The sequence below is a fragment of the Rhinolophus sinicus genome, chromosome 15, assembly GCF_057876585.1.
Source record: "Rhinolophus sinicus isolate RSI-liver-muscle chromosome 15, RSI-T2T, whole genome shotgun sequence".
In the NCBI taxonomy this organism is placed as follows: domain Eukaryota; kingdom Metazoa; phylum Chordata; class Mammalia; order Chiroptera; family Rhinolophidae; genus Rhinolophus; species Rhinolophus sinicus.
The window spans coordinates 125,783,703-125,803,600 of NC_142515.1; the positions used below are offsets into that span (position 1 = coordinate 125,783,703).

The window sequence follows — 19,898 nt, forward strand, 5'->3', positions numbered from 1 at the left end:
GTACCCCAATTCTTTGTTTTGGCAAAGTCCTCTCAAGTAAATGTGTTTTGTGCAAGAACTTACATTAAAGAGATGTCACACATTAATGGTATGTATTGATCAAAAGACACTTCCATGAGGCGGGGCTGGTGCACTTTTTGCAGGTGAGAAGTGTGATGCTCTGTAAGGACACAACAAACTGAGAACTACGACACAAAGTTAGGTCTTCTGTATCTAAACTAAAGGCACTTTTCCTCGATTTTAATGGATATATCAAGTTTACTTAAGATTGTCTACCTACAAGGGTGGCAGGGAACTCTGTTAAGAGAAAAGTCCACTTTCCCCCTTAATTTCTGAAATCATTCCTTAAAGGTTATATGTTACAATGTTTGAGCAGTCGGTTCCAGAGTCCAGTCTTCCAATTAGACTTGCTTTTGCTATTGACTTTTCAGAAATACCTATAATTCACTGTCATTGTTTGTGGGTTTTTTGGGAAGTACTATTTATGCTTTATTTCATTAATATCAGCCCACTAATTCTGCATCTGTGTAACCTTATCCCATGTGAAGAGGAAGGGACTCCAGGCGAACTTGGTACACTAGTATTGCTACCTGCTATCAAGACCAGCACAGTGGCCTAACCAAATGTCCCTTCCAAAGGTGGAAAAATTTGGAGAGAAGGGGAGTAGTAGCTGAGGATAAGGGAATGAATAAATGGGTTATATAATGAGAGAAATCCAGTATTACATTAACACCGAGAAAGAGACTCAGAACAAGAGGTGGTATTATTTCTTAGCTGAATTATACCAGATGCCTGAAAGGGTGAAACTATATATTGCTGAGATTACTCCTCCCCCCCCCCCCCAATCTCTCTGAACCTTTTTATTTTTATTTTTTTTATTGGGGAATAGGGGAACAGTGTGTTTCTCCAGGGCGCATCAGTTCCAAGTTGTTGTCCTTCAATCTAGTTGTGGAGGGCACAGCTCAGCTCCAAGTCCAGTTGCCGTTTTCAATCTTAGTTGCAGGGGGCGCAGCCCACCACCCCATGCGGGAATTGAACCGGCAACCTTGTTGTTGAGAGCTCGCTTGCTCTATCCAGCTGAGCCATCCGGCTGCCCCTACTCCTGCTTTTGGAACCTGACAAGATCAAGTGGAAGCCTGCAAACCTGAGTGGCCTCACTCTGGGAGACATTTTCAGAAGATGACGAACTAAAATAGTTAATAATAATAAGACTGAATGAGATTTTAGTAATGCACTAATTTCTTTTGACTTATATGATTGTTTTTCTGTAAGGGATCTGTGTTTGAAAACCAGAGGGTGGACTTCGATATTGTGATTTCTAAGAAATATGTATTTGGTCATTCTGATGAACAAAATATATTCAAATTTCTCATATATTTGGTCTTCATCCACAGTTCCTGGCTTACTACAGCTCCTCAAACCCTTGGAATTTCCTAAGTGATGAGAACTGAAAGGTGTCTCTTACATTATGTTTATAAGGTGACTTTTTGGAGGGCACCTAAGGATGGGGGTTGGTTGCCAGGAGCACTAACCATATGATTAGAGCGTAGAAACTCAGCCCCACCCCCTGGACTCCTGAGAGGGGTGAGGGGCTGGAGATTGAATCAATTGACAATGGCTAATGATTTAAGCAACCGTATCTATGTAATGAAGCCTCCATAAAAACTCTGAAGAGTGGGGTTCAGAGAGCTTCTGTGTTGGTGAACACATTTGGGGAGAGTGGCACACCTAAAGGCATGAAAGCTGCACACCCTTTCTCCATGCCTTGCCCTGTGCATCTCTTCCATCTGGCTGTTCCTGAGTTATATCTTTTATAATAAACTGGTAATCTAGTAAAATGTTTCTTAGTTCTATGAGCCACTCTAGCAAGTTAATTGAACCAAAGGAGGGAGTTGTGGGGAGCTCTGATTTATAGCCAGTCAGTTAGAAGTGAATGTAAAACCCTGAACTTTCTAGTAAAGTGCAAGGAGGGGGTTGTTGGAACCTCCAGTCTATAGCCAGTCTGTCAGTACAGGTTACAACCTGGGTTTGCAGCTAGCATCTGAAGTACTGGGGGACAGTCTTGTGGGACTGAGCCTTCACCTTTGGAATCTGATGCTGTCTCCAGGTAGGTAAGTATCAGAATTGAGGTGAATTTAGGACACCCACTTGGTATGAGGTCATTGCTTGGATATGCAAAGAAGCCTCCTTGCCCTCCACCCCCAGCCCCCCCACACACACTGAAAATTGGATTCAGAGACCCAAAATACTTGCATACTTGGGATAAATCTCAGGTTGGCCATGGTGTATAATTTTTTATATATTGTTTAATTTGCTAATATTTTATTGAGCATTTTTGCATCTATGTTCATGAGAGATATTGGTCTGCAGTTTTCTTTTAACATCTTTGGTTTTGATATTAGGGTAATACTGACCTAATGAAGTTAGGAAATATTGCCTTTGTTTCTGTCTTCTGAAGATTATACAGAATTGGTATAATTTCTTAAATGTTTGGGAGAATTCATCAGTGAACTCACCTGGTCTTGGCACTTTCTATTTTGAAAGGTAACTCATTGATTCTATTTCTTTTAACAGATACAGGCCTATTCAGATTGTCTGTTTCCTTTTGGCCACTGTGTTGGATGGAGCTTTGTGACCAAGAGGGAACATAGTAAAACATTAGGTAAAAGAGTTAATGACACAGGCTATGGTAGGACCTTGCAGACTATGGTAAGGGCTTTGGGTTTTTCTTTACATGGATACTGGAGATCCATGGAGTGTTCTAATCAGAAAAGTGACATATGACCTAATGCAACTTTTAAAAGGAACGATTTGAGTTCTGTGTTGGCAATAGATGTCAGGAAGACCAGTTAGTACACTACTGCAGTAATGTAGGTGAGAGATGATGGTGGCTTGGATTAAGGAATAATGTTAAGATTATTTTTAAAAATCATAAATGAGCAAAGTTTTTTAGCATGTTAAGATAATCATGTATTTTTTCTTCCTTAATCTGTTAATTTGGGGAATGAGATTTTCTAACATTAAATCACTCTTGCGTTCTTGGGATAAAACTAATCTGATAAATATATTTTTAATATATTTATGAATTCAGTTTGCTACTATTTAGAAATTTTGTAATTCATTGTTATTTATATTATTGAGTTTGGAAAAGGAATTATGTTCCTAACATTTTTTCTGGTATGGTATCAAGAGTGTACTATGAAAACTGACTTTATAAGAGGATTTAGGACATGTTCTTTTCCTAACTTTTGAAACACTGAAGTCAAAAAGGACATTTATTCCTGGAATGTTTATAAAACTGCCTGGACTTGGTGTATTTCTTATGGATAGATTTTTAACTCAAAATCACTTTCTTTAATGCTGTGCTTGGTTTCCTTTATCAACTTTGCTAGAGAAATGTTTTTTTTGTTTTTAAATATTTTAAGATAAGGATGTTGATTTATTCATTTACTATTCATTTCTGCTTTTTTTCTTCCAATTTCTTTTTATTTTGCTGTTGTCTCTTTACTGGGATGATTAGGTCTTTAAACCTTAGTCTTCACTTTAAGTATATGCATTAAAGCATATAAACTTCTACAGTAGTGCTTCATTTGCGTGTTACCAAGTCCTATATTCAGCTTTCATTTATATAAAGATTGCTGAGCATTTACTCCTATGTGCCGGCCTATGACTGCATTGAGAAAAAGAGTAGATCCAAAAGGGATTGAGATTTAAGGGGTGAAGTTGCAATTTAAAATAAGTTTATATTGTCTTTCGATCAGTAGTATTTTCTAGTTTTTAGCACGATTTGACATTTCTAGAAGTTAAATTTTCTTTTAAAATTCTTTTTTCAGTAACACTTGACATAAAATATTATATTAATTTTAGGTATACAACATAGTGGTTAGATATTTATATAACTTATAAAGTGATCACCCCAGTAAGTCTAGTACCCATCTGACACCATACTGGAAGTTAATTTTTTCAATTCAAGCATATGAGCATAAGGAATTTCTTTTGGACTCTCTTTATAGGTGATATCTAATCTTATTGCACTGTTGTCTGAAAATCTATATGATGGTTTGGTATTTATTGAGATTTGCTTTGTGGTCTGTGTGTAATGTATCAATTATTGTAAATATTCCGTGTGTACTTAAAAAAGTTTTACTTGAGTGTGTTTATGTAAGTCTATTAGAGTAGCTTTTAAAATTGTATTCAATTATCTTATATATTAGGTTGGTACAAAAGTAATTACAGGTTTTGCAATTGTTTTTAACCTTTTAAACTGCAATTACTTTTGCACCAACCTAATACTTACTGCTTACTCTCAGTTATCACCGTTATTGTGGACCTAAGCTTCTCTTTGTAATTGTCAATAGCTTCATATATAGCAGCTGTTGTTTCAGAGTTGTTATATTCCTAAATTTATCATTATTAAAACTCATTTATCCTAACACTCCCTTTTCTTACCACCTTCAAGTAATTTATCTTATTAATAGTTTCACAATTTCTCTTTTGATTGGCATTTTTAGTATATTTTCCCCGATTTAAACTATTACATCATGTTTAAAAAGCATCTTCGTAGACACCACATAAACAGGAGACCAAATGTAACCATGCAATAAGTGAGGCAGTGTTGCTGGACACAAATGGTTGGACTTGCTTTCTGGCATTTGCAGGCTACGTGAACCCTCTTGAACCTGTAAGGGGCCGGGTGAGGATAAAGTATTGGGAGGTACTTATAATCAACAAACATTCCTTCTTCACCTCTGGAAGGTTTTCATCTCTTTCCTATTTAATTATTAGAGACTTGAGATTTAAAAACAACAACAAAAAGCCACGCAAAATCCTCTCCAGTTCTCCCAAACTCAGGATAGGATTAATAGGAATGAACTGCCAATAGTTCAGCCTTTAGACTTTAGAAGTATTTAATTGCATTTCATTGCAAAGTTTAATATACATGGGGGTATCAACATTTTTCTGGATTGAGGGTCCCTTATTGTTCCAGTTTACACACCTAGAAGATTAAGCACTAAATGCCCTAACCTAGACCAGGGGACCTCAGTCATTTTCTTATCCCTACGTGTAAGCTATTTGACACATTTCTGTGAGAGGAGCTGTTCTGATTCTCTGGGGCAGGGAGCTCCTTTGCCTAGTTAAAATTTCTAAGTCTTCAAATTCATTTACACCTAGATCGCTTCCAATATAAAGCTAAGTTGTTCTCTGATAACACTTCCAGAATTAGCAAACTACTAAAAATCCCTTAAACACGTAATTTTTTTCCAATAAATATACAGTTGGCCATCCATATCCACGGGTTTTGCATCCTCATATTCAACCAGATGCAGATTAAAAACAGTACTTGCAATCCACGATCCACGGCTGGGAATCCTCAGGTGAAGAGGCTGACCGCATGCTTTGCTGTGCACCATTTTATATAAGGGACTCCTGCATCTGCGAACTGGAGTATCCGCAGGGGTCCTGGAACCAATCCCCCAAAGACAGAGGGACCACTGTAGTTAAGTTTATGCAGATTTCTAAATGCGCCAGGGGGGTCAGTGCCCCTAAGTCTCACGTTGTTTTAAGAGTCAACTGTATTTCATTTTTCAGAATCAGTAGCACGAGAGGGTTTGAAAAATTTGCCAGTTTGCGCAATTAAAAACCATCATTGCCAAGCAAATTTCTGTAAATGGCTCATGACCTGTCCACATACCATCATCAAGTCAATGAAGTTCAATGTGAAAATTAAACTTCAGATGTGCAAAACTCATGGTTAAAGGAGTAAGTAAATATTTATTATTATTGCACAACTTCTTGACAATGTGCATGGCCATCCAAAATGAACTGCATTTATTCGCAATTGCCATGTTTGTGTCCTAGTGAGAAGATGCCAATTTACATACATAGGAAATGTTTTATATTCTTTGATACTGCCATATGTAAGCATTTTTATGGATATGTTTGTGAACCAAAATTGTATGCCAAATACACACATATACATATACATATGTGTGTGTGTGTGTGTGTGTGTGTGTGTGTGTGTATATGTATATGTATATGTATTAGAATGTTGCCAACGTAACATCACAAACCATTCTCATGTCCACTCATTGAAGCTAGGGTCTATTACATGCAAAATTCTGTTAATGTTTTTATAGACACATCACACTTGATTATGATTTTCTGCATTGCACTAGTCACTCTTTGTATTTAAAACAAACTGGGAAAATGAGAAATCAAATGTAGTAATTTTCTTAAAAAGAAAAAATAGCTAGTAGGAACTAAACTACCGGAAGTAATATACACTAATGACTAGGGTCAGAGTCACTATGTACGTAAATTATTTTAATAATGGTTGGAGAAAAGAAAAAAAATGACTTGGATGCCATATTGTTAGTATTAAACAATTTGGTAATGTCATTAAAATATTGCTTCTATAAACTGTGGTATTAGACAACAATGGCTTCATCCTACCAAATATAAAACGTAAACACTTTTAATGTGAGTTTCCTTCTCAGACACTAAGCCATAATAGTTTATTTCAGGGAAACACACACACACACACACACACACACACACACACACACCCACCCACCCCCTAGATTTCCATCTCTAATTACATTTTAACATCTACATTCTGGATGGGTCCTTATGATTTCAAGAGCATCGTATTTTAACTTAAACTCCTGGAAGCAAAAAATTTAGGAAATTCTGAAAAAACAAGGAAGCTGCAACACATATATGTAATCAGAAAGCAGCAAAGAATTTAAGGTGTCTATCGTTAACAACCATTATTAAATTTTTGACCCTTGTTATTTTGTCAGTGATATTTGTATTAAAAAATGAGGGATGTTGGTTACTTAATACTCAATACTTACAAAATTGACCTCTTTTTGTCCAGAACTGTGTAAAAGTATTCTAAGTTCAGATATGAAAAATCTACTTGAGCAAGCCACTTAAATTTTAGAGATATTACATATGAAAATTTACAATATGGCTTTTCAAGTATGAATTTAAAAAAATTCTTAGTAAGATTTGGTAGTAAAAGGAGACAAAGGTAATAAAATTAGCTATCAATGTGACATGATAGCATGAAATAAAAGATCTAAAGAATCCAAAATAAAAAGGAAAATATACTTGAGGAAATATGATTATTTAAGAGTCTAAAACTGGATGAGAGAATAAGTAAAACAAGATAACAGATAAGATTAAAGATCATTTCCATTTATAATTTATACACTATAATGCAATTAAACTAAAACATACTGAATTTCACTCATCTCTTTGTAGGATGGGTCATTTTTAGGTATCAATTTCCCTAATAATCATCCTGTGACTTAGAACATGACAGAGATTCCAAAGCAAAGATCATACTATTAATGTATATTGTTGTTACAGATTTTGACCTATTTGACAGACTGAATCAAATGTTCATAATTAAATTATTAGTTTTTGTCTTTGACTTGAAAGCTGCAGTCATTTAATAATGTATTTTGACAACTGTGCTTTTCGTTTTAATACTTTAACAATATGCTACAGGTATCCTTAGGGATCCAGAAGGTGAAAGAACCATTACCACCTATAGATACTGACCACAGCCATAGACATTTATTTAGGTTTTCTTTTCTTCTAAGCTGTTTAACATTCTAAAAATTCCAGGTGCCCTTTTATTGTTTGAAACAATTACCGTTTAGTAAGAAAAAAAAAAAACTTAGACATCTGCTCATATTATAAACCCAAAGCTGCTTTCTTAGAAAACATACGAGTACATGGAAGAATATTAATTTTAGTGAATTTTAAATTAAAAGATGTGAAAGTAATATAGCTAAAGTTTCTTTTTTTTGTTTTGGTTCAAAGTCTTGGTCTTTGAGCTGCACTTAATTTTTGTTGCTTTTTATCAAAAGAAAAGATTATGTGCTTCTTGGGAATTATTTTAAAATTATACTTTGGATTAAATTAGATCTTGACAAAAAAACAAAAGATAATTTTAAACCTGTTTCTTTTTTGATCAAAAATTCTTTATTTTCTGAAATTGAGTGCTCTTTAAGGATATTTTAAAACACTGTAGTAAGAGGATAATAAAATATTAGAGTCCAACTTTATAAGTATCCTTACCTATGTCATTTGAAAAGTTATCAGTGGCTAACTATTTAATCAGTGACATCAGATTTTTAATATTGATAGATTAATACAATTAGATATACCTCTAAGTTTTACAGAATCATATATCACAAAATCAAATTCGACTTAATACTCAAGACTTCCACAGTTTAACCACAAAAATAACACTTACTTTAGAATTGAAGTTTTTTGTTGTAAAATCTAAAAGTTAAGAAAGATGAAGCTCTATTTTTCTAGTCATTTAAGAATCACTTCTAAGTCTCTGACATTTAAAATTAATGATAAGGCGTTAATTGTTGTGGACTACCAAATACCAACCATTAAAACCGAAAATCTTAACGGCGATGTTTATAGGCTTATTAATACAATTCAAACTTATGAAAACGGAGGGATGGTTATATCTATTTGGGGTCAAACTGAAGTCAGTTAATTTGATCACTATATTCAAATGTCTGTTGTCTTTAAATACAAATAATTTTTCAAAATAGTTAATAATGTGCTAATTTGGATAAAACGGTCTGACACTATCACTTTATTATTTTGATAATTGAGCCCCCAAATTTACTTTTACAGAAAGACTTCTATCTGGGAAATAAACATACTTATAATTGACCCCCAAAATGTCTTAAGAAATCTTTATTTCTTCTTAAAAAAACACCATCTTTTACCCATTTAAAACTGAGATTATTTGTTATTCCAGTATTCTTTGGTGTGCTGTTTGTAGTTGTTTTAAATCTTAAGAATTCTTATACTGCTAAGGAATTAAAACATCACAAACTTTATTTTGTTATATTATTTCGCAATTTTTGTTTTTATAATTACTGTGTAATTGGCTATCAGGAGCTGGTTTCTCAAAGCAATAATTTATACTTTTCCATAGAGTCAACGTGTACTAATATCTATTAATCATCCTAGATATTTTCTACATCCTTAGTTTTTATTTGCTTACTATTGGAAGACATTCTATTTTGCTATGTATCTTTTAAAATAACTTCTAAAATAAGAGGCTTTTTATTTTGAAAAAAATCTTTAATTCTTTGTCTAGCACTGCATATTTCAGTGCAGATTAAAATTAAACTAAACCATATCGTCTACCCAAAACTGTATTAAGGAGAACATTTTCTTTTATTAATAAATAAAATTTATTCAATAAATAACTGCATTATAAGGTTAAAGGGCTTTTGAAAATATTTAAGTTGAATAAATGGGTAGAAAAAATATACATATTATCTTTGCATGTATTTAACTTATTAAGTGTTATATAACTGAATTGGAATGTTATATATCTGACCAAAACACACAATCACATAAACTGATTTAAGAGAAAGAATGGAAAATGTCAGGATCTACTAGGAAATTCAGATGAAGAAAGGATTGTTCCCACATTTATTCCCAAGAAGTTTTTGAGGTCTAGCTCTTAACAAAGTGGGTAGAGGTGTTATTGTTAACTCAAGAAAAGCTATAAACTCCCTACTTGTACTGTTATGTATTCCGTTTTGTAACTTTGATGTTCTTCCTGAAATTAACCTATATATTCAACATACAAATGAAAAGTAACTGATACATGCTTTAAAAAAACGTACTACAATTACTAATAATGGATATAAGTATTTCATTTTAAGAGTATTAAAACAAGGACAGTTTAAAGATTAGAAGACATTAAAAATATATTAGGACTATCTGATTTTTTTTAATGCATAAAAGGGACATCTCCCTCAAAAAGGATAAATAAAAATTCCCGCAAAATGCACTCCTCCCTACTCTCCTTTCAGTGCAGACTACATTGTAGAAACGAAATCTCTCTTAGAGAACTAGTTGTGAGAAATAATGACTATCCCTAAAGATATTAAACTCTCAATTTTTACTACTTAAGAAAGTCAGTATTAATTCTTCTTAATATAAAGATTTACCTTTGGGGAAAAGTGAGCCTCTCAAAATTCCAAAACAAGGTCAATCTAGTTGATTGGCATTAAAACACAAGAGCCCATGCATTGTCTGTGCTGTTTCTGATAGGTTTAAAAATAATTCCAGTTTGCTCCCATAGTTAGTTTCAAGCCTGTGGACAGAACTGAACAATGTGGACAAGTCTGGTGATGAACCACATATGAAGTCCTTCAAATATCTTAAATTTCACAGTTCTTTGTCCCATATAATTTATACAAGAAGCACCAAAACTGGAGCCAAGGTCTCAACAGGTAATGTAACAGCAGGAACTATAATTTAATCACATCATATCATATTACACTATGTAACATTCTGTATTTTGCCTGTTGATATGTAATATAGTTTATTACAAGCATTATTTCCTAAGACATGGTATAAGTGCTTCTTTTCAAGTATTACGGCTTATTTAATAGTGTTTATATCTTAACATTAAGTACTTCAGTGATAAATGTATATAATGCAATGCACTGTGCCATTTTTCCCTACTCTGTGTTAATATATTAACAGAATCAATTAAGAAAACTAAAAACTATTAAAACTGCAGAAGGCTATCAACATCACAGATGCATGTCTGAGTAGGTCAACAGCATTTCCATGAAGGTATTCTCATCGTAAATGCTGCTTTTTCTTTAAGCTACTTTTACTTTTGCAGCAGCAGGTCTTCAGGACAAGTAGATCAGAAGTTTCAAGTGAAAATGACACTGAATTACTCTGAGAAAACATCAATCCACATTATTAAGAAATGAAGAAAACTGCTGGTGTCACCTTAACATAAAATTGTGTGTTTTCCCTTTCAAAGTGTGATTTGATTCATTTATGTGATGACAACACGACTTTGTAGTTCTCATGGCACACCAAAGATAAGGACTAACTTGTCAAGGAACCTCTTGTTAGTTTTAATATTTAATTTGAACAATACAATAACTAGAAAAAGGTCAGTGCCTCAGTGGCTTTTAAACCACATCAATTTCAATATTTGTTTTTCAAAATAATGATGCAGTTAAATCTATGTTTCTGCGACAACAGTGCAATGCAGTACCCTTTCCTGGATAGGGAGCTGAAGTTTATCCAAGTAGAAGCTTTAAATAAGGTAGATTGTTGCCAACTACATACCAATCTTGCATGTTTGATACATATATATATATATATATATAATGAAAGCTTAAACTGACTTGTAAATCTATATTCAGCTAACGCTTCACATAAGCAGCAATGGAATGAACAGAGGTGTACTCAATATAAAAGTTTTCAAAACTACTCCAAAAAACAAATGACAACAAGTGGTTAAGAATACTGAACATCTGTTGTGTGTACCAGATGTAAAAGAAGAAGGATGGACCCTGGGGTTACTTGCACTGTTTGAATTACGTGAAGGTGAAATTAGGACTTAGTCCTCTTCCATCTCTCCAGAAGACTTAGTATGCTGTGAGCTTTCTTTTGTATCTGCGTTCGTTTCAGTCCCACTCTGTCCATCCATTGGTCCATTGTGTTCACTATTAGCTTTTGCTTTGTCTTCTGCAGCCTCTACTTTCGGTTTGGGTTTGTAAATGATGGGGTTACAGAAATTATCCAGTTCCTAAAGACATGAAGAAAATTGATTATATTAAAAATGGTACAGTTAAATTCCACATTAACTTTCTAAATTTCCACCTAATTCCACTTTCCTGAATTTATGTTAGTGCAGTTAGATAACCAACTGTTTCTTCAAGTACCTCAATGAAGGATTTATCTTATAGGATAGTGCATGTCTGTGGTGATAGGAAACTACTCAATCTTTGACAACAGTTTTTGTATCTAATCTTCCTAAAAATTGGTTCTTCATAATTTAAAATATAGTTTACTTAGGCAGAATAATTTTTTATTTTAAACATTTAAAAAATTAAATTTATTTTTATTATAGTTGACATACAATATTATGTTAGTTTCAAGTGAACAATACATCGATTTGGCATATATGATGTGATCACCACAATAAGTCTATTAACCGTCTGTCACCATACAAAGTTATCGTGAAATCCTTGACCATTTTCTTTATGCTGTGCATTACATCCCTGTGACTTCTTTATTTTATAACTGGAAATTTGTACTTCTTATTCCCCTTCACCTTTTGCACCTTCCCCTTACCCCGTCCCCTCTGGCAACCATGTTTGTTTCTGTATCTACGAATCTGTTTCTGTTTTGTCTTATTTGTTTGTCAGACTCCACACATAAGTGAAATCTCTGTCTGACTTATTTCACTTAGCATTAATACCCTCTAGGTCCATCAGTGTTGTCGCAAATGGCAATTTTCATATTTTTTTATGGCGAGTAATATTCCACGGTGCATATACACATCTTTATCCATTCATCTATCAATGGGCACTTAAGCTGCTTCCATATTGTGGCTATTCCAAATAATGCTGCAATGAACATGGGAATGCAGATATCTTTTCGAATTAGTGTTGAGAAAAATTCTTAATTCATTTCCTTAAATTATGCCTAATGCTCTGTTATGAACATTTTGTCAAATAACACCTATTTCATTAACTGATATTTCTCAACATTTACATGAAAACTATTTTAATAAGTGAAATTATATAAATATACACACTAACTTGACTTTTTGAAAACAACTGAGTAGCACTTGCTGTTGAAAGAAAATAAGCCATGAAAGTAAATGCAACTTAATAATTTAGAAGAAATACACTGTATTTTCCATATGCTTGCTTTTTTCCCCATAGAAATAAAAAACCATTAAAATCTTTCAATATCTGTATCACTGATTGGGGTTGGAATGGAAAGATAGAGAATAACATCCTGAGAGATGTTTTAATGACAAACTGCTCTTATACTTTGCATTTCATCTGATTAGGAGTAAATTATCACAGCTTCTTTGCAAAACTTTCTCAAAAGGAAAATAGTACTTTTAGTGCTCTATTTGATTTTAAAAAACCTGCTTCTGTTTTTAAAAATCATATACCTAAAAACATACTGAACTAGATTAAAAAAAAAAAATCACCTGAAATTCCAATTCCTACGAATACTAACATTTGGGTGAAGATCCCTCTAAATATAGGTCCAGTCATACAAACCTATGAACACAGTAATTTATATAGTGAGATAACTTTATTCTTTAATCTTTCCTTTTTCACTCAATATGTTGTATGCATCTTTGTATCTGAACAAATAGATCGCTATATTTAAACTAATGTATTTAATGGCTACAGTGTATTGTGTAGATGTAGCAATTTATTCATCTAGTTGCTTGCTGATATTTAGGTTGTTTCCAATTATTTGCTATTATAAACAAAGGTATTTAATCTGCATATACCTGTGCAACAATCACTTTAGGATGGATTTCTAGAAATGTGATTTCTGGGTTAAAGGGTCTACTCTAAATTTCTATACATATTCTGATACAGTGTCCCCAAAAAAGTTGTAACAAATTTAACCACGTTGCTCAGGAAGAGCATACATTTCTCACATCCTTTAACCACATAACCCAATCAGATGGGTGAAAAGAGAGATTTGCATTTTGTAGATTAGTGATGAGGATGAACACCATTTCATGTTTTTATTGAACATGTATTTCTTCTTTTGTCAGTTACTTATCCAATGTCTTCACTCATTTTTCTACTTATGCTTATCTTTATTAAAAAGTTTGTCCCCATGTTTTTCATAATGTTTTCTATGATAACCTTTGGCATTTTCATTAGTAATGTTTTTTTAGACTGGAAGTTTATCTCAGAAATAAGATTTTGCCCATAACTAAACACTTTTCAATTTATGTCAAACATGGACCTACACTGCCAAGTTTTACCATGGAGACTTAGAAGTCATATCCAATCCAGAAAAATGACATATTTGACAGTCAAATGTTGTCTAATTGCTTTATTTCATTTTGCATTGCACTTCAAATGTAAAAAAAAAAAAAAAAATAGCCTTGTGTATGTGACTAATTAAATCAAGGAATGGAGATGTCCCACCTAGAATCTTTTTTTTTTTTCCAAATTAAAAAGTTAGTCTTAAATTTTTCCTCTTCTAAGTTCTTTTGCAAGTTGATTATTTCTCAAAGTATAGCTCCCATTAAAAAATTTAGTGCTTGAACCCATTAAAAAGAGAATTTTATAGTTTCTTACCTTTGACTTTGCAACTATTTCTGAAACTTTCACCACAGGATCTTGAGTGAGACTTAGTTTGTTCTGTGCATTCATCTTACTGTTAAGCCAACTCATAGCTTCATTGATGTATTTTTCAACTTTTTCCATTTCAGCAGGATCCAAATGATCATATCTTTCATCCTATTAAAACAAAACACTTGAGTTAATATAACAGATTTTTCAGTAACAATTTATCAATAACTTCTACTTAAAAGATTTAGATTCTTACTGAGTGTACACCTCAAACATACCCATGTGAAGAAGCCACATAAAAGGTACACAGAACTGAAGAGAATGAAAGAAAAAATTAGTGTGGGTTCCTAAAAGGAAAGGCTTTCTGAAGAAGTTTTGGAATGACTAGTGGTGAATATTCAAGGGAAAGTTACTTATGAGCCAAGAAAAGAAGACACATGGAATTGAATTTATTAGATAATAAAGAGAAATAAGGGAAGCAGGCATAACACAAACTACACAGAAAATTCTGAATATACAAGAAAACAATATGGTACGTTGTTAGGAGAATTACATAATTCTGTCTGAGAAAGAGAACTGCAGCTGCCATGCATAGAAGAAAATCTAAGAAGCTGGTTTAGATTATTAACCACAGAACCTGAAAGAAATGGCAATGAAACATGAAAAGAGGATCTCCTGATGCATTATAGATTGGACATGGAAAATAAAGGGAAAGAGAATGGAAGAATACTCCAAAGCCAAAGAACTGAGAGGATGGTAATGCTATCTTTTAAAACCATAAATCTTCATCAGATAGTGAACTCTTCTTTCTGCTTGTATGGTTACAAATTATGCATCCATCATCTTAGACTCAGTTTCTGGGCCCCCACTTTTTCTTGAATTCCTTCCAACTTCACGGGTCACTTCTTCAGTTCTTTCCGATTCACCCCTCTATCTATGTGCTTTAAAAAAATCTCTAGCCTTGACCCTCTTCCCTGAAATCCCAACTCTATATCCAGCTTCCAACTGGAATTTCTACTTGTAAAGTTTGAAATGACTACCTATGTTTCAAACACCTGATTACTTCCCTATCTACTCTTCCCAGTTTTCCCCATCTCAGTAAACGTCACCGTAGAGTCATTTTGGACTCCTCTTTGTTATATTTATGTAAAATCTATCAGTCAATCTTATTAGCTCTGCCTTCAAAATATATGCAGCAAAAAATCCAACCACTTCTCTCCCATCCACTATCTGGGTTCAAGACTCCCATCATTTCTTGCCTGTATTATTTCTAATAATGACTGCACTAGTCTCTCTGTTTCCAGAACCTTTAAAATAAGTCAAATCATATGTCTATCGGAAAACCCTCCAATGAATTCCTATCATCAGAGCGAAAGCCAAACTCTTCTAATGGCCTGCTATGCCCCTTATGATCTGCCCACTGTTAACCCACCCCCACTGCTTTAAGCCATACTGGCTTCCTTGCTGTTCCTCCAACACATTCTCCTCTGGAGGTTTTGCAACTGCTATTCCCTTTTTCTAGAACTTTCTTCTTATAATTATCATACATCTTGAACCCTCACCTCCTTCAGTTTTCCCCTCACATGTATGTCATCTTATTAGTTTGCCGGTCTGACAGATTTCCTCTACCTCTGGCAGTCCCTTGCTTTTTCCAAAGCCTTTTATCATCCTCTGACTATTTTACAATGGCTTGTTTTTCACCTTTCCCCACTGAAGCATAATAGAAACAGGTTCAGTGTTCTGTTTGATGCTGTAGTTCTAGCACCTTGAAGGGAGCCTGGCACATAATAAAAACTCCAAAGTCCTTGAACGTAAGTCTCACCTTGCTTTGGATAGTATCTTAAACCTGCAGATTCAAGAAAACTGCTAAACTCAGACAACCAAGACATCACAGTAGGTAAATGCTGTGCTTACCTTCTCTCACAACCACATCAAAATTACAACTGAAGTGCAAAACAACCATTATTGAGAATCACCTAAAATCAAGCTGAACTGAAGCTTTTCAACTAAGGACACATAGAAACCACCTCCAGACTGGTAGGAAGGGCAGAGACGCTGAATGGGTTGGTCCCATACCTGTGTGTGACCATTAAAGATCGGGAGAGATATTTTGACTGTGGAGTTCCCCCCCAGCCTCCAGAGGAGTGAGAGATCCCAGTCCGACCCCAGCCCAGGGTTCCAGTGCCAGGGAGAGAAGTTCCCATAATTTCTGGCTGTGAAAACCAGCGGACATTGTGACTGAGTGAGATGGAGGGCAGCTGCACTTCCACGTGCTCCTCTTAAAGGGACTGTGTGTGGACTTACCCACTAATGGAATCACTCGCTCTGAGCTCCAGCGCTGGGGCAGCAGCCAAAAAGCTGGCAGGGGCATAAGGTGGGGAACTGAGTTGTCTGGCTTGGGATGGGGGCGGAGAGGCGGCTTTCTCCTGGCTGGGGGAGCTGGCGGAGGCCATTGTTTCTTTGTTGAGCCCTCCCCCTTCCTGGTGTGTGAACACAGGTGGCCACCATTTCTGAGTCCCTGCCTTTAGTTAGCCACGCCCTGGTGATTAGAGATCTGGCCCCGCCCAATTTTTAGGCACACCCAAGCCGCTTCCAGTGGCTTTTTCATGCAGACTGCCTATCTTGACTCAAGCTGCAGACTTTCCTAGGGTCTCTCAAAGGTTCGTGGAACCCAGACAAGCAGCATCTGGCTTGAGCGTGTCCTGTGCCTCTGTCTGGGCAGCCCTAAGCCAGCACTAGCGGCAGCTGGCTTTGGTTTGTGGCTTGGCCTCTCAAGGTGCTTCCAAGCACAGCACGGGCGGCAGCCATCTGTAGATTTCTTTGTGGGTCCTGCTGGGTGGTCCCAGGTGGCACACAGGCTTTGGCTGAATTTGACCTACAGCAGATCCCCTCCAAGGTGGTCCTGGGGCTGGCGCCCCCAGTGGCCAGCTTCAAAATGAGCTGGAGCATCACCCAGCAGCCTCCAAGTATGACACACCCAAGTGGCAGTTTGGGCAGGCACCAGAGCCCTGCTGAGGCTGATCCTACAGAGGAGGATCTGCTCTGTAGGCTCAGCCCCTGCACAACAACCCTTCCACTGTAGTCAAGGCCAGTCCTCACAACCAGTGAGCCCACGGGTCATTCCCTCGCAATGATGTGCAATTATCAACCAAGGCTCAACTACAAGAAGAAAGAGGGCATACACAACCCACACAAGGGACACACCTGGAGTGCGTGGCTGAGGTCACCAGAAAGGCTGTGCCACTGAATCCAATAGCACACCTACTTCATAAGGCCACTCTACTAAGACCAGAAGACGTAGCAGCCCTTCCTAATACATAGAAAGAAACACAGGGAGGCAGCCAAAATAGGGAGACAAAGAAACATATTCCAAATAAAAGAAGAGAACAAAGCTCCAGAAAAAGAACAAAGGTAAATGGAGATAAGCAATCAACCTATCACACTCAGAGTTGCAAACACTGGTTATAAGAATGCTCAATAATCTCAGGGAGAGCTTCAACAGAGAAATAGGAAGCATAAAATGCAGATGGAAACCATGAAAAAGAACCAGTCAGAAATAAAGGATACAGTAACAGAAATGAATATATTACAGGGAATCAACAGATTAGATGAAGCAGGGGATCCAACCAGTGATGTAGAAGGTAGCAGAAAACACCCAACCAGAACAGAAAAAAAAAAAAAAAATTGAGGCGAATTTGAGGGGCCTCCAGGAAAATATCACACATACGAACATTCGCATCATAGGAGTACCAGAAAGAGAAGAGAGAGAGCAAGGAATTGAAAATCTATTTGAAGAAATAATGACAGAAAACTTCCCTAACCAGGTGAAGAAAATAGACACAGAAGCCCAGGAAGTGCATAAAGAGTCCCAAACAAGATAAACCCAAAAAGGCCAACACCAAGACACATCATAATTAAAATGCCAAAGGTTAAAGACAAAGAAAGAACCTAAAAGCAGCAAGAGAAAAGCAGTTAGTTACCTACAAGGGAGCCCCTATAAGACTGGCAGCTGATTTCTCAAGAGAATCTTTGCAGGCAAGAAGGGAGTAGCAGGAAATGTTCCAAGTGATGAAAAGCAAGGACATATAACCAAGATTACTCTACACAGCAAAGCTATCATTTAGAATTAAAGGACAAATAAGGAGTTTCCCAGACAAGAAAAAGCTGAAGTAGTTCATCACCACTAATCCATATTACAAGGAATCTTAGAGGCACTTCTTTAAGATGGGAGGAGGTTAAAGATGGGTGAAAGGGGAAGGGATTAAGAAGTATAAATCGGTTGTTACACAGTAATCTTGGGGATGTAAAGTACAGCATAGGGAATATAGTCAATAATATTGTAATAACTAGGTATGGTGCCAGATCAATCTATTAGGGTGATAGAAGAGAATGGGGTTGGGGGCAAGGTGAAAAAGGAGAAGGCATTAAGAAATACAAATTGGTAGTTAATACAGTGCGGGGAATATAATAAACAATGTTGTAAAGATCATGTAAGATGCCAGATGGGCCCTGGACTTATCAGGGGGATCACTTCATAGACTGTGTAGATGCCTGGCCAATGCACTCACTATACACCTGAAGCTGAAGTAGAATAATATTGCATGTCAACTATAACTAAATATATAGGTGTACATAGTCACAGTATGTGGAGTACAACATAGGAAAGATAGTTGATGGTATTGTAACAGCTATGTAAGATGTCAGAGGGGTATGTAAGATGTTGGGGAGTGGGATATCACTTTATGAGGGGTTTAAATGTGTAACTATTACGTTGCTTTATACTCCTGAAACTAAAAAGAAAAAAAAGACTGCTAAAGCCTGGGAAGACTGGGCCATAGTAATTGTATGGGAATCCCCAATACCAGATTTGAAATAGTTTTGGCGTTTTCATTTGTCTGCTTGCTCCTTTTTACCTTTCCATTAGCCTTACCTTTGATTTGTACCTGTATGAACAAATTGGACACTGGCAGGCACACTCACGATCAGTACCTGGACTCTTCTTCTAGGTTGTCTGGACTGCAACCTTATTTTACAAAATTCACAAATCTTTTTCTAAAATAAGTAACTGCTTTCCACATTTGTAGTAAAAAACACTGTAGTTATTAAGAGTTTGTGCATTAACTTTGGAATGCTTAGGTTTTAATCCTAACCCCACCATTTACTGCCTGTATAATCCCTGACAAACTGCTAAAGCGCTGCCGTTTTAATATATATACCTGTGAGAATGAAGTGAGATAATCCATGTAAAGTGCTTAAAATTCATTAGTGCTTGATCCGCATATGCTGTTTTTATGATACTCCGCCTGAATTATTTCTGGTGCTAGCCTCTCTGCCCACTCATGCAGTTTTCACTGCAATTTAAATGTAATTTAATGGCAACGATAAAAATTGGGGGAATTACAGTGACTATTTATATAGTTAAAGCAGGAGTCAGTGAACTTGACCTGCAGATCACCTGTTTTCTCAAGGGTTACTTTGGAACACAGCCATGCCCTTCATTTACATATCATAGATGGTTGCTTTTGCACTACAATGCAGAGTTGAATAGTTGTAGAGAGATAAGTTCTACAAAGCCTAAATATTTATTATTTGTTCATTTAAATAAAAAGTCCGCTAACCTCTGGTTAAGAGAAAAAAAAATGATAAGCTTAATTTTGTCAAATTTTACTGTTATATCCAAATGTAGATATCGTTTATAGAGGGTTCCAAAAAAAAAAATGTATACGCATTTTCAGAAAGGAA

At 35.6% G+C, this 19,898-nt stretch overlaps 1 protein-coding gene across 1 annotated transcript in view; it reads right to left on the reverse strand.

The window, feature by feature from the left end:
* Window positions 1–11,169: 11,169 nt before the first annotated feature.
* Window positions 11,170–19,898, reverse strand: part of HSPA4L (heat shock protein family A (Hsp70) member 4 like) — a 41,873-nt gene continuing 33,144 nt past the window's right edge. Inside the window, exons 18-19 of the mRNA XM_088792619.1 lie at window positions 14,163–14,324; window positions 11,170–11,620 (exon numbers count right to left, since the gene is read on the reverse strand). Of these exons, the coding sequence (XP_088648745.1) occupies window positions 11,432–11,620; window positions 14,163–14,324 (351 nt within the window). The 3' untranslated portion in view covers window positions 11,170–11,431. The remainder of the gene's footprint in view (window positions 11,621–14,162; window positions 14,325–19,898) is intronic.